General features: G+C 37.6%; 2 protein-coding genes across 2 annotated transcripts in view; both read right to left on the minus strand.

Moving 5' to 3' along the window:
* Window positions 1–3,310: 3,310 nt before the first annotated feature.
* On the minus strand, window positions 3,311–6,276 carry LOC146139113 (uncharacterized). The gene is made up of 3 exons (XM_083391665.1): window positions 4,743–6,276; window positions 4,116–4,223; window positions 3,311–3,393 (listed from the first exon to the last, which is right to left on the minus strand). Exons 1-3 carry the CDS (start codon window positions 6,274–6,276, stop codon window positions 3,311–3,313), a joined length of 1,725 nt encoding a protein of 574 aa, XP_083247791.1.
* A 3,646-nt stretch (window positions 6,277–9,922) lies between these two features.
* LOC146139114 (uncharacterized) overlaps window positions 9,923–15,755 on the minus strand; it is a 28,945-nt gene continuing 23,112 nt past the window's right edge. The window contains exon 3 of the mRNA XM_083391666.1: window positions 9,923–12,633. Coding sequence (XP_083247792.1) covers window positions 10,111–12,633 — 2,523 coding nt within the window. The 3' untranslated portion in view covers window positions 9,923–10,110. The remainder of the gene's footprint in view (window positions 12,634–15,755) is intronic.

The raw sequence follows: 15,755 nt of genomic DNA on the forward strand, positions 1-15,755 counted from the left end.
GCTGTGGTTATTTGGCTGCATTGTCACGTGCCCCTGGAGCCGCCCCAGGTGCTAAATAGTTTAGGGGTAAGATTTTGCTTGAATATCCGTAAAAGATTTTAGCATTAGTGATTCTCAATCATTTAATGGTGGTTGTACTGAAATTAAAAATAACATTAAAAAATGACTTATTTTAACTTTTTGCTGCTAAAGAAAGAAAAGCAATAAGTTCATTTCCTGAGTTAAAGTTTTTAGCAAATATTGCATTATTTGTTATATGAAAAACTAGTTTGCAAATTAAAAATCCTGTTAATTCATTATTGTTTCGTCAAATGCCGACGGACTAGGTTGAAGGTCACCGCTTTATTTGTCAAATATGCTGACCCACGATAAAGTTGATTCAGATTTTGCTAATTTTTACAAATCCTGCAGCTAGTTGTTGTTTTAAACAGTGATTTTATCTAACTACTTCTAAAAGTGTTTAAAATCGTTTCGCAATTTTTTCCCAAATCCTTTTGAGCCAAATTAAAACTTCAAAAAAAAAAACAATAATCGAATAATTTTGACTCATTTTCTTGATTAAAAATTGATATCGATCTCTCGACCTACAGACTCGAGACCAGAGGTTCCCAACCCCCTTGTGGGCGTTAGCGAGTTACAAGGGGGCGTTTTGGATCTTTTTCTCATTTAGGGGGCGTTAAAAGCACATAAGGGGAAAAAAATTTATAAAAAGTTCACATAAAAAATGTAACAAACAGCACTGGAGGTAACTTTTAACCTTAAATGGCAACTTCCGTACTGCGAACTTGTAGTAGTTTCCCGACCATTGTTACGTAATAATTGGCTTTTTTACGTAAGGTTGTTGGTTGCTGTTGCGTTTCACCGTTTTATATGCGCCAAAATGTTTGTATATTTAAAGGGCCGCCCCTTTGTCAACTAGACACGAATCCATTTCAAATACTTTTTTGACTATTTTACTTAGTACGGGCGAAAAATTTTCGCGTTTGCGCTAATGATCTTGCAACGTCCGGTTGGTTTACGTTTTGATGCTGTCTTTGGACTAGACCAGCGCTTCTTTACCGTTGCGCCGTATATGACTGCCAGGTGCGTCGCGGACAAACGAAAAACGTGTTTAAAAATGAGCGCTGCGCTGTATTGTGACGCGTGTTGCCAAACAATGCTTGAGTTCTACAAATGTGACGTCCTCGATGTGTTACAAACTCTGGTTCGCTTGAAATCGCTTGATATTTAACTTGTATGCGGGAATAGGCGAAAACTGCTCCTTACTATCAGCAAAAGGAACAAACTAAAGTTTAGTAAGATTTTGTGTAAATATTAATTATTTAATAAAAATCACATCCTTTATTTAGCTCTGCGCTGTTTAATTCAATCAAGGTCTGTATAATAAAATAAAGTTTAATTAGCGTTTAATTTTAATTAAGTAACAGTTTATGAATAACACTTACATTTTCTCTTCTTTATATTAAACGTCTTCAAATTAAATATTTGCCGCCTGATAATAATTTACCAATAGGAACCTTATAATTTTACAGTTGAATTTGATATTTGTCTCTTGGGAGAGAATTTAAATGGCAATACACAGTAAATGCATTAAACCGGTTCCCAAACGTGTGGGCGTTGGCGAGTTACAAGGGGGCGTTTTGGGGTTTTAAAAGTACTTTATGAAAGTACTTTTCCGCATTTTTTTTATCACATAAAAAGAATACAAACATCACTGTAATATGTTTCTTTTAAGCTTAAATGGCAACTTTAGTAATGCGAACATGTAATAGTTTAATTGGCTTTCTTATGTAAGGGTGTTGATTGTTGTTGCGTTTCACCGTTTTAAACGTGGCAAAATGTTTACATATTTAAAGCAAGGATCGGCAACCTACGGCCCGCAAGCTTGATCCGCCAATGTAATTCATCCAGCCCGCCGTCTCTTTGACAAACTAGACACGAGTCTATTGCTAATACTTTTTGACTATTTTAAGTTAATGCGAAAAATATTCGCGCTTCGCGCGAATGATCTTTATACATCCGCTTTGTTTACTTTTGATGCTGTCTTTTTAAATAGATCAGCGCTTCTTTACTGTTGCACCGCGGAAGGCTGCCAAGTGTGCGGACAAATGGAAAACGTATTTAAAAACGTTGGAAATATATTTTTTAACATTTTTCATTCTTAATTTTCGGCAATGTAATAAAAACTTGCAATTTCAAACAAATGCCGGTATACCAAAAAATCATCGGGCCCGCTTCGCTCTCCGAGTGGGCCTGGACTTAACTATCATGGTTATCGCGTTTCCTCGAAGTAGTTTTATTGCACTTTTCATTAGTAGTATGGATGGCAACGTGTGAACTCGAATTTCATACCGAACAAACGCTTTTTTTTTGCACTTTGCGCCAACACATAATGCCTCCTTAAATGTAATTAAACACGTTTTTAAATGCAACAAAAATCCGACGCCCGCCTGATTGACAGTTGTTCTAACATTTTATTAACACAATTCTTAGTTAACATTTTGTGCGGCCAGCGAGACCTTTTTGAGTTTGGTTGGTGCCCACGACTAGAAAAAGTTGCCGACCCCTGATTTAAAGTATTAGTGCAAAAAGTTTAAATTTTCCTGGTAATAACATAAACTTACGAAATAATGTATATATATTACGAATAAATCTTATTATGTCGATCTAACGACAAAACTGGATTGCTATGAAACTATATGTTGAATCGTCAGCCAAGCAGTTTGCATCAGTATGTTTAAACCTTAACTCAATTAGTTTGTAAGTAAATTATATTTCCTGTTACCTGTTGCCAAACAATGGCTTCAGGTCTAGAATGTGACGTCATCGATAAACTCTGGTTCGCTTGAAATCGCTTGATATTTGACTGGTATGCGGGAATAGGCGACCACTGCTCTACCAACTGAACTATCAACAAAGTGAACAAACTAATGTTTATCAAGATTTTGTGTAAATTTTTACCTGGCAACAAAATCGTCTCCGTTATCCTAACTACGTCATCTTAAAAGGTTTCAATACAAATTAGTAAACAACACTTGAATATATATTTATCCAATTTTATTTGACAACTGCAAATAATTTACCAATAAAAAACATTTCAAAAGCTGTATAGGATTTAAAGTTAAGCATTATTAAGTTTTATGATTTGTTTCAACGCTTTAATTACACGAATTTCAATAAAAGTAGTTGTCTTTGATACAAACCAAATTATTTGGCCATTATTTAAGGTTTCAAATGACAAAAAGTTTATTTTTTCGATTTCAAACCACGACTTGCAAGTTTTATTGTTTTGTCGCATTCTTTAATTTTCTCACTCGCCAAAGAATGGTCGATTTTTCTGCACAACTTGATTGCTGTTTTCAAACTCTGCATTGCTTTGCCATGTAGCTTCATCTGCAAATAACATTCACCAATTTGCTTGTGACAATCTGCAATACACCTCGCTACATCTTTATCGGGATCCGACGTCGAATGAAGTTCGATTTCTTGTTCAAAGCATTTCACCGCATTTTCAAACTTGTCAAGTTGTTGATACGAATGACCGACACCATAAAATGAATATTTACGTTCTTTTAATGGAAGTTGTTTTATATATTCTTCCCCTTTTTCGAAGTAAACAAGAACCTGCTCATGTTTGTTTAGTTCAAAGCAACATCTAATAAGTTCGCTATAACATTTTCCAACCATCAAACCTATCTCTACAGTTTTGTAAAAACGTAAAAACATTCCCAGAGAGGTTTCCAGCGTGTCATAAGCTTCCTCGTATCGATCAAGTTTGTTGAGACAAAACCCAGCGTTCACTCGTGCGTTTGCAACTAACCACATAAAGTAATGCCCCTGATGTGCGTCATATGTGGAGATTACTTCGTTAAACTGATCTAACGCTAATTTGTAATTAATGCTGTCAAATAAATGCATTCCAATACACATATACATTTCAGCTCTCACACGGACTTTACTTTGCTTAAATTGTTTACTTGAGGGGTAGAGCTTATAAGCTTGTTTATACAAATCACTTGCTCGAAGAAAGTTTTTCTTTTTGACTTGAATTTTAGCCCACAACACCATGCTTTCAGCAGGGAGATGAAATGTGTTGCCTTGAATATAATGCTTACTCTTAGAAATATTTTCCGCCTTTTTAATGACTTTTTCAGCTTCTGTGTAGTTTTCCATTGCGACGTAAGTTTCACCAAGATCTAGCAACGCAAATGCTGTGTCGTGATCTGAAGTTTCATCGAAGGCATTTTCACGACATTCAAGTAAATATTTCTCGCCGTATTCAATGCTTTTTTGGTATTTACCAATTCCACAGTAATATCGAGAAACATGTCGTTGTGCGTTTTTCGAAACATTGTCGTTTAAAACAAACTTAATCATGTTACCGGCCTTCCCAAACATATGATCTGTAACATACAACCCGAACAACTCGCATTGGACTGTTCGTTCAACCATATCTACGCTGCGAAAATGCAAAGCTTTTTCGCAGCATTCAATCGCATCCAAGTTCATTTCAAGCCCATTGTAACAAATTCCCATCGAATACAAGATTACAGCCCGCATTGGATCGTGATCTTCCACGAAATCGAACGCACATCGAAAAACCATTAACGCAGTTTTATGCTGATTAACTCTATGGTGGCAAAAACCTTCCCAAAAGCAACTCAGTGAGTTTGCTTCTTTTGATTCAAATACTTTTTTGCTTCTTGTTTTTTTAATGACCTTAATTGCTTCGTTATACAAACGTAAGGATATTATAGAATTTATAACACGAAGCCAAGTTGATTCCTTTGCTTCAGATTTCTTGATGGTGAACATTTGCAAATTAGAAGTTAAAGAGAAAAATTCAACAATTCTTGACTTTCCGAAAACTTCCAGCAATAAATCATGAAAAGGTTCGAATCTTTTGTCAAGATAATCGCACTGGCCGGAGTATTTGAAGTAAACCCGCAACCTAACTTCACAGGCGAAAGCAAGTGCGAACATAAAATAATCCGATTGTTGCTGTGATATTTGGTTTGGAGTCAATTCCCGCAGAATATCGAAAGAAGACGACGATTTGCAATTATATTGTCTACCAAGTGCTGCTATAAACAAAGTGACGCTTCGAAATACGACGCTTTTGATGTTGACCGAGTTATATTGCATCAAAGCCAAACATTTATCGATGTTGAATTTGTCAGTATCCTCCTTAAGTTGATTTTCTAGATTCTCATCGAAACGAGGTTGTTGTAGGATGTCAATTGTTTTCATCTTCATTTGATCGTAGATTGCATCATCACCACAAACAAAGCATATTTTAGTTAAAATATCGCCCAAGTGGTAACCGTTTTTAAGGTCAATATCCCGTCCAAGATATTCAAGCATTTCAGAAACAGGCTTTATCAGCTCAGTATCCCAGGGTTTGTTCGGTGTAGCTGACCTACCAAGTGGGAACTTGCAAGCATGTGGCATCATTCCGTCAAACGAAATGCCACGAGGTGTGTGCGCATCAAAGAACCAATCTTGGCCGTTTTCCTGATCATTAATGAAAGGCAAAGCTACGCTTGGTGTTATGGTTTCACCAAAGTTTACAACCACAACTTGAAACATCACAGACACCCAACGGAAATATTCCAGTTTATCATCATAATCTGAACGATTTTGAACACCTTCTTCCAACAAATAGATGTGCTCGAAATCTGAATAAGGAGTGATTTCATTTCTAGCAAGTGATCCCATTCCAACCAAAGCATATTTACAAGGAGCTGAAGCTGTAGCTTCCACACAAAACTCCATTATATCAGCCATGAGCCCTTCGTATTTTTCTGTGGTTATTGTTTGTAAACTCTCTATCAGACTAGCTCTACGTTGATCGGTTTCTGCAAGTGAAATTGCTTTTAACGCAATATCCTTTATCCAACACCGAAAGTCTTTCACTTTGGTGACAGATGCTTCAACCAGTTGCTTCAAACTGTCCACACTGGTGTCATGGCTGCCAGCAAGTTGAAGAACATGCGAACAAAGCTCATCGAGATCTTTCTCAACCTCAGCAAAGTTGTCAGGTTTTCTCACAACAGCTGCATTTAACAACACGGCGCTGCGAATGAGAGATATTTTCTTGTCGCGTCCTTTTGATAATCGGGCAATTATTTTATACGCAAGGCCTAGTCTGTGGATGACTTTAGCAGATGTCTTGGGGTCTCTTTCTTTTCCGTTTGCAAAGCATTGTGACTTTAACTCTTTTGCTAAAGGTTCAGTAAAGCTTGTCAAATATTCAACAGACACAATGTTTCCCATTTTAGGATTAAACTGACTAGCTGTGAAAAAGAAAGTGAACTTTCTCAAATGTTGTGAATTTAAACAAATAAAAAATTATAATAGTACAATAATCTAGCAAAGCTAGTCAGTCAATATTAAGATATATACATTTATTTCTCCGGCAGACCGTCGTCAGTATTTCCTAATTAATGTAAATTTCTAATAAATAAAACGTAGAATAAATAATTATTAATAGAATGTTTATAACTAATCTTAATTCACTCTGAACATGGTGGAGAAAGCACTGAGTATATATTTACTTCACGTTCCTTTCCGTTCGCGTAACATAATGACTTCAATTCCTTTGCCAGTTAAAAGTTTTAGCTTTGCAAATAGTAGCTTTATTATCTGAGCACCCTTGCATATTTTAACTGATTGTTTAAAGTAGCGCAAAACAGATAGAAAGCAATCGTGTTGTTTGAATATTAACTGCACATCTGTTTTAACAAACTTTAAAACGACTTCTAAACTACAAGCAACCAAGTACTACTGACTGTTCGTTAGCCTACCTGAAAGCTCAACATTATGTACCTGAAGCTCAACATTATGCTTAAACCGATACTAGTAGGCTGGTTGTGACGCGACAATACTCGATTGTGACGCGAGAATAAATATGGGCCCTGAGCCATTGTTTGTCGAAGCGAGCAACGAGCAAACATAATCCCAGTGATGTTTGTTTTAAACCGGAACGAAAATGTTTCAGGGCGAAGCAACAACTTTGTAGTTTGGATAAAAATATTTGAGATGTCTGTTTTCCCGTTTTCCTCGGTAAGTTCTTGTTTGATAAGACTTTCAGAAATTATAGGTTTTTGATTGGATTAAATTTCCCCAAAATCCAAACAAAAATTGTGAAAAGCTAAACGTCAATGTCCAAGATTTTCACATTGCATGTTGTATTTGAAAGTGAATTGTGACTCATTGGTAAATTGGTTAAAATAACTTTGCATAATTATATTAATTTATTTTGGCCATACTTTTTTTAAACCTAATTGTTAAACCTTGTCTTGTGGATCTCTATCGCCCTCTAGAGCAGTGCTTGGCAACCTGTGTGACGCGATGTTCCCGGAGGTGTGCTACTTGCTGTTTTAAGGGTACTTTTTAATAACCAGTCAAACGCGAAGTTAACGTAATAAAATATATCTTTCATCAAGGCAGGTATTTTGACCTTATGCCATATTTCAGGTATATTTTATGAACTTTTCATAAAATATTTAAACTTTTAAAACTTTTTTTAAAGCCTATGTTATGTTACCTTCTATCGCCGAAAATCACATATCAAAATAGTTTTTTAATTGACCTAAAACTTTATACCAAAGTGAAAGGGAAATTGACCTTACTTTCAAAACCCATTATATTTTTCCACTAAAAAAAAATCAGACAATAATTGTTTTGTCATATCGTTGTAAATATTTATAAATAAACTGGTAACCTGGGCAAGGCCGGGTATTTCGTCCAGTATAGACCAAAGTAAATAAAAAATACTGAACAAGCAAATGTACAAATATTTTCAAAGGATTTTTTGAGGATAAATCTTGTAAGCTTCTTGAAAATCAAGATTTCATACAATTGTCACTTTTACCGCTCGATGTCGCCCTTGAGCTCGATTAATTAACCGCGATCAAATGGCTGAAGCTTAATCTGAGCAAGGTTAGCTGGTTATAACGCGAGAATAAATATGGACCTTTAGCCATTGTTTGTCGAAGCGAGCAACGAGCAAACATAATCCTAGTGATGTTTGTTTTAAACCGGACAAAAATGTTCCAGGGCGAACAACAACTTGTAGTTTGTATCAAAATGTTTTTAGTAACTGTTTTCGATTGAAGGAAATTCACAACTATTTAAAGTTAATTAAACAACAAGTTAGCTGTAAGTTCTTGTTTAATAATTATGTTTTTTGTGAGATTGAACTTACACATAATCCAAACAAAAGTGTGTTCCAGGCCAAATATCAATTTCTAAGATTAGCAGATTGCTTGTCATATTAAAAAGCAAATTGTAAACAGTGGCAACTTAGCATAAACATAACTTAAATCACCCGATTTTGATAATTAGAATTTGTAAATGTAACAAATTTAGTTAAAACACCTGAATAATTTTACATGTGCTAAATGGGGTATTCTTTGGTAAACGTTACTTTTCTAATAAACTACCCACTTTTAAAAAATGCATGCATTATAACTGTTTTGTGCACTCGATTTTTATGCGGCAATTTCGGAAACGTAACAAGTTTCATTTTTTTTCTTCAAACTGTTAAAAAGCTGTTTTGTGGATCTTTATCACCGTCTAGCGGACAAGCATTTATTCAACGTATTTTAAAATATTTAATGATTACATCATAACTTGATTTATGTATTGTGCTAAGCTGTAAATTGTGTAACAAGTTTACCTTGAAATAGCTCGAAAATATTAAGGGTCCTAATTGTTGCAGTTCAATGTGCGGTTTGTAATAATGTACCGTTGAAAAATATAAACTTAGCTGAAAGCGCCTGTAAACCTCGTTTACTTTACTCAATATACTCTAGTATTGACCCTAGCTCTGAATGGACTGAATACTCCAGTGAACTTAACTTTTTACTGTCTCGAAACTTATAAGTAACTTTCAGCCATTATGCTCCACAGTTTAACAATAGAGTAAATTTAACTAGTTTAAAAATATAAATAACAATAAATTGAGTTGTATGTTGTCCTACAAGTTGTTGTAAACTTAAAGACAAACACGAGCATAGCAGTTGCATTGTACATTATTATGTAAGTTTCCTGCAAGTCACATCGATTGGCACTTTAAAATGAACAACTATAATTCAATTCCTGAAAATTCCACCCGAAACTCACCTTAAGGTAATCAATAAATTGCCAATCAACCATTGCGTTCTTGTGGCTTCCAGCATGCTTTGGGCTGCAAAGAAGTCAGTTTGTTGCAACAATTCGACAAACCTTGTTCATTTGAGCGTTTCTACAGCGAGCCTTGGTTGAAGAAAGAGTTGTTGCAGTCATTTAAGTGAAGAAAACCGCTAACTTTTATGTTTACCTTCAGTTAGTATTTATTATACTTTGTTGTTGCATCGCATGGCCGATGTGTTTTACTGAAGGTTATACAAGTGTAAGATATATAGCTATCTATTTATACAGCTGATATTTTCATATCTACTAATATTTTGTTGTTGGTTTTCTGTTATGTATAATATATATTTTTTTTAAGTTTATGAAAGGCGGATTATGTGTTCACTTTGTTTGGTGGTTGATTGTCATTTTATGCCTTGGTCGTTAGATAGAAGGTTTCATTGACATCTTTGGGTTGTTAGCTTTAATCTTTGGATACATTTTGCTGCGGTTTTAATTTAGTACGATTTTAGCTTGTCCTTTTTGTTTTTGAAATATTTTGTTTTCACTTTTTGTTTTTCAATTTGGTTAAGGATTGTGTTTTATCTTTTTTGTTGTTCGAAGGATTTTGTTTTTGTCTTTTTTGGGTATTTGAAAACTGAAGTAACTAACAATAAACGTCGTCAAGTTCGTTTACTATAGCCTTAATCAACAATTTACAACATAGAGTGCTGTAACAAAAAGAACGTTATTAGTAACGAATATAAAAGAGTACCCAATAAGAGAAACTGACAAAGACTGACGAAGCACAGTAAAGTTACACGAGTTATAAAGGGAAGGGAAGAATGTAACAAGACGCGGGACGTATAATGATAATTACGGAGAGAGGCAAGGAAAAGAAAGGAGAAACGCACAGAAGCAAATAGCATAGAAATCAGAGTCAACAATAGAAACATAAATCATTACATTCATCCCTTCTAGATAAAAGACCCTTCAGACAGTCCAGTCTCCGTAGCGGACAGGAGCCCGACGTTCACGACCCGATCGTCGGATGTCGGGGAGAGGTACTTCGTCTCCAGGAGATGGGGCGGGTTCAGAGGTCGGTTCATCTTCAACCGATACCGGTGCCTCGCCTTCAGAGGTCCGAGAGGTTTCGGCGTCGCAAGGGGGAAAAGCGTCATGGAGCGACTCAGGAGAACCAGGACACGGAGCGAGGTCGGATGTAGAGACTGTACTTTCGCGCCCATCATAAAACCGAACATGGGCGTAGGATGGATACGCGTCGAGCAATGTGACAGGGTCACACAGGGGCTCTCCCTTGGTTCGAACAAACCTACGTAAAAGAACAACACCTCGATTAAGTAGCCACGAAGGCATAGCGGTTCCGGTTAAAGCTCGTCTCGGGAAACGGAGGAATCTTTCATGAGGTGTTTCATTAGTCGCCGTACAGAGAAGCGAACGAATAGCGTGAAGAGCCTCTGGCAACACTTCCTCCCAGCGGTTGCCTGACAGACCACGACTGTGAAGGAGAAGTTTAATAGTTCTCCAAACCGTTTGGTTTGTCTTTTCGCACTGACCATTACCTTGTGGATGATAGGGTGTCGATTTACTCGTTGCAATGCCCCGAGTAGTAAGAAACTGACGAGTTTCTTTGCTGATAAAAGAGGTCCCACGATCACTGTGAATATATTCGGGAAAACCGAATAAACAGAAGAGGAAGGAGAGACACTCGATGACGGAGCGGGACGTCATGTCTCTGCAAGGAAAAACAAACGGATATCGACTATACTCATCAACTAGCACTAGAAGGTACGGATTCGGTCCCTGTACAGGACCCTTGAAGTCCATGCTCAGTCGCTCCCACGATCTCGTTGCTTTTACCAGATCCTGAGGTTCCGGTCTGTAGAAACGTGGTTTTAGTTCGGCGCAAGAGCGACAGTTCCGCCCGACGGCTTTGGTTTCCTCGGGAGTGAACGGTAGGTTCTTACTTTTTATGAAGTGATACATACGGGCGTATCCCGGATGTCCCATCGCTTTATGTAACTCCTCAAGATTTCGCGTAGAACCTGTGAAAGCACATACCCGTGATAGAGCGTCGGGGACCACGTTTTGAACACCAGGGCGATGACGGATATCGTAAGAATATTGACCCAACTCTAGCCTCCACGAAGTGATCTTGGCGTTTTTAATTTTACCTCGATTGGTTCGGTCGAACATATAGGACACAGACTTTTGATCGGTGATGAGAGTAAAACTACGGCCCTTTAGGAAGTGAGCCCACTTGCGGACTGCTTCGACAATGGCGGTCGCTTCCTTCTCAATAGCAGGATAGTTCCGCTCATACTTGCTAAGAGTACGTGACATAAAAGCTACAGGGCGCCCGTTCTGCGATAAAACTGTAGCAATAGCGAAGTCAGAAGCATCGGTTTCCACCTCGAAGGGAACGCCGTCGCGAATAGCCCCAAGAGTTATCCTTTCGAGCTCAGTCTTTAAATCACGAAAGGAACGGACGGCCGTCTCATTCAGAGGAAAACACTTTGCAGTGAGCAACGGCTGTACGCGACGAGAAAAGTCCTTGATCCACTTAGCGTAGTAGGAGAACATCCCCAAGACGCGTTTCAAGGCTTTGGGTGACGTGGGTGGCGAGAGCTCGAGAATAGGCTGTAGACGTTGAGGATCCGGCTGTATTTTGTTTTGACTAATCCGGTATCCCAGGAAATCTAAAGAAGTACGGCGAATCATTGACTTCTCTTCATTAAGAGTGAGATTCTGCCGAGCAGCAGCTTGAAGTAGAGGTCGAAGGTTGCTGTCATGTTCCTCCAAAGTCGAACCCGTTACAGTTATGTCGTCGAGATAGGCATAGACCTTTTTCAGCTTATTAGCTTCAATAAACTCGTCAATAGCGCGCTGAAACGCGGCGACCCCATTAGTGACGCCGAACGGCAGGCGTTTGTATTGATACAGTTTTCCGCCAGCCTCAAAAGCCGTGTAGTGTCGCTCCCCAGGTAACAACGGAACTTGATGATAAGCGGAACGCAGGTCGAGCGAACTAAAGAACTTATCTTGAGCGACCTTGTTTACTATTTCCTCAATCTTCGGCAATGGATAGGCGTCCAACTGGGTGAATCGGTTTATGGTGAGAGAGTAGTCGACAACCAGTCTCTTCTTGTTACCACGAGAGACCACTAGTACAGGAGCTCTCCAAGGAGAACGAGCAGGTTCTATAATATCAGACTCCAAGAGACGCCGGATCTCATCATTGATAAACTTCCAGTCTTCTTTACTATATCGACGAGAGCGTGCAGCTATGGGAGTACAACCTGGAAGCAAAAACTCAAATAGGCGAGGGGGGTTTAAGTCAGCGACGGCCAAAGAAAGGTGGGAGAAATCATTGAATCCAATTTTCAGGGGTGCTTCCGGTCCACCCAGGAAGAAACTAACCTCGACACGTTTCTTCAGAAAGTCCTGACCGAGAACAACGTCAGCGCAAAGGTCACCATGAACGCAGTTTAAAAACTACTGCGCTAATAAGTTGGTTGCTGTTTAAGCATCCACAGTTGGTGGTTTTATCTCTATTGAACAACAGCGACGTTTTCCAAACATTGAGTTTTTATACTGAAGTTATTCGGCGTCGGCTGGAATATTAAAAGATGAAAAAATAAACCTTTTTACTTGGTTTTGTTCAAATGTAAGATCAAATAAAAACAAATCGCTACCAGCCTTCTGATGTTGTCCAGGCTGGTTCAGATATTAACCGTTTCCTAATGAATGAAAATTGGCATTCGATGCACACTTCGCACAGCTTGTCATATTCGCGTTAAATGAGCAAATAATCTCAAACCATTTCTTGGTAGAAATCGCTTCTTTCAAAAGCAAACATGGATGAAGCAATTAACAATGATTAGCTGTGGAATCAGCCTAGTATCTGACGATAGCTTGTACTACAACCTGGTATCAGGCAGACTTGCACAACGAGATAATTGTAGTTTCCTAATTCGGCAAAAACAATTTTGCTGCTAATACCAGTTCTAGTCTAATGGGGAACTGTTTGTGTGTTGTAATTTTAGTTCTAATGTAAACTGCGTTTTTCAATTTCTCACTCCAAACAGATTTTCAGCCGCGAATGTAAAATAAAAAGCGTCAATATTTTTTTTTCACACTCTTACGCGAAAAATTTTTTTTTTAATTTGAACTAGTTGGGATTCTATTTAAGAGTTTCGCGAACTCGTTAACTTTAATTCTAATCGTCTCTGCGGCTACCGTAAGTACTACGCTTTCTTGCCACAGAAAATCCACCCATTATTTTTAAAATAAACCTTAATCTGAAATCTAAAGCTAGAACTGGGATCAAGTTTTTTATCGAATTTATGGCTTTAATGAACATAAATCAATTTAAGCAATACGGTTCTTTCGAAAATAAATAATGCGCAATAAAAGTTTTACTTTAAATTTGTGTCGGTTTGGCTTAAACTTTAGTTGTTTTGCAAATTGCTAGATACAAAAAAAGTATCATCGTTCAAATACTCATAATCTCTTGCCGTTGTGACGCAATAGTGTAGGTTTGCTTAAATTCGATTTCGCTAAAACTGAAAATCCACCTAGTTGTCGACGTCTGGTATCGGTTATCGCCTATACTACGATATTATCGGACATTGTTGATCCTAACTAGTAAAACCCAGTTCAGATTAAGCATTTTAGTTTTAATTCAACCTTTAATAACGCAAATGAGTAAAGCGAATTTTAGTAACTAATTTTTTTAAATATGCAAAACACAGATTAAATATATACAATAAAAGTATCCAGGTGAATAAAAAAACATGGTAAAATGCTCGCAATATTTAGAGTACAAGATTAAATTGTGAGCTACAATTTCAACAAATAGTTGAAATAATTTCATCTAGGCAATAATCAACTCCCAAACCAACTATACCTTTTAATTTTAACCTTAATGTAGTGATGTTTTCTTTACTGTGTGTTGAAATTTCATAATTTAGTCCGTCGGTCGCAATTCAACATTTAAAAAGAGCGTTACTAATTAGGAAGAAGTTTTTCAAGTTTAAATACAAGTTTTGCAAGTATCTATGTTACAATAAAGTTTCAGGACTCTCTACGTAACGGCCTGTCGGGTGCCCGGGCACTACACGAGACGTATATTAGTGTTGTTATGTAAGGCGAAACAAGCGAACTTAGATAAAGAATCATAAAACAATAAAAGCACGTAATATATAAGCGGCCAACGACTAAAATCGGGCGTAAACGACGACGATCTTGAAAGCTCGTAATCCCAGCCTTGCACAAACCTGACCGCCTACATTGGATTTCGGGTCTGCGAATTACAACGAGGGGAAAAAATGGCGTGAGTGTCGAATGTAACTGATTATTAGGTGCCAACGGAAAACGTGATAAGATAAGAAATAAAGCGTGAACGGTGGGGTGCAAAAGTGGAGAGGCAGTAAAAGTGAGTGAGAACGCGAAAGTGAACATAAAGCGAAAATAACACACAACACATTTTGTGCAAGAAACTACAGCTTAACATTAATCTCAAAGCAAAACAAGATGGTGACGCGACAATAACCGATTGTGACGTGTGATTAAATATGGACCTTGAGCCATTGTTTGTCGAAGCGAGCAACGAGCAAACATAATCCCAGTGATGTTTGTTTCTTACCGGAACGAAAATGTTTCAGGGCGAAGCAACAAATTGTAGTTTAAAAGAAAAATTGTTTGAACCACTGTTTTAAATTATTGTTATCGACAAACCAAACATTTTCTACATTCTAACTACAGCTTAACATTAAGCAATAAAATAGGCTGGTTTTTGGTTGAGACGGCAAATACGCGATGGTGGTGCAGCAAAAAGCACCTGTGGCGCTTTTGTGCGTAGACAATAAAACGACCGTGAAGAGTTATACGACGATTCCTTCCATTCAACTGTTTGTCGAAAGCAAACATCGAAGGGAAATAATTTTAATGATGTTTGTTCTCGCACAAATCAAACGAAAATGTTTCAGGGCGAAGTAGCAACTTGTAGGGCGAGGATTAAGTTGGATCAGGGGTGGGAAGTTAGTTTTTACCCCCAGCCACATGTGAATCATAAAATATTATATCGAGTCCAAAATAGAATCAGAATGACACCACAATATGACGTCATACCGAGACGCTATAAACAGCATTTTTGCGAAACTTGATATTATTATAACCAGGGCTGCGGAGTCGGTTAAAATAAACCCGAGTCCGACTCCGGCGAAATGTCGAACTATTTTTTATCCATGTTTTATTTAATTGGATAACAGGCTAGTAACAGGGGACTCAAACATTTTCGTGCGAATCGATAATGTTTTTGCAATATTGCTGCTGTTGTTGTGTTCTTGTGTGTTATCACATCTTTTGAAACACGATAACACAAAGTTTATTTTTTGCGCTTACTTTTTTATTTGCGCTGACATCGCAGCCTTACAACTGTGGAGTGAATGCCCTCGCGACACGTTTGTTTGTCTGGTATAAGGTGGTTCTCAGCAGACGCTTTCTTCAAATTAAGACAACAATAAAGCAAAATATAAGCTATACATTATAATGATAAAAAGGAAAACTCTGTTTACTGATAAGCTACGCCAGAAGTATCCGTGTTTTTGCTACAA

Source organism: Ascidiella aspersa, chromosome 6 (assembly GCF_963924565.1).
Source record: "Ascidiella aspersa chromosome 6, kaAscAspe10.2, whole genome shotgun sequence".
NCBI lineage: Eukaryota > Metazoa > Chordata > Ascidiacea > Phlebobranchia > Ascidiidae > Ascidiella > Ascidiella aspersa.

Bases quoted from the DNA above. Each gene is read 5' to 3' on its own strand.
- LOC146139113 (XM_083391665.1), bottom strand. From the start codon at position 6,276: ATGGGAAACATTGTGTCTGTTGAATATTTGACAAGCTTTACTGAACCT. The intron at 4,224-4,742 runs GTTTGTATAACG...ATGAAACTTCAG, and splicing joins AAATTCTATAATATCCTTAC to ATCACGACACAGCATTTGCG. The intron at 3,394-4,115 runs GTAAGCATTATA...TGTTATTTGCAG, and splicing joins GGCGGAAAATATTTCTAAGA to ATGAAGCTACATGGCAAAGC.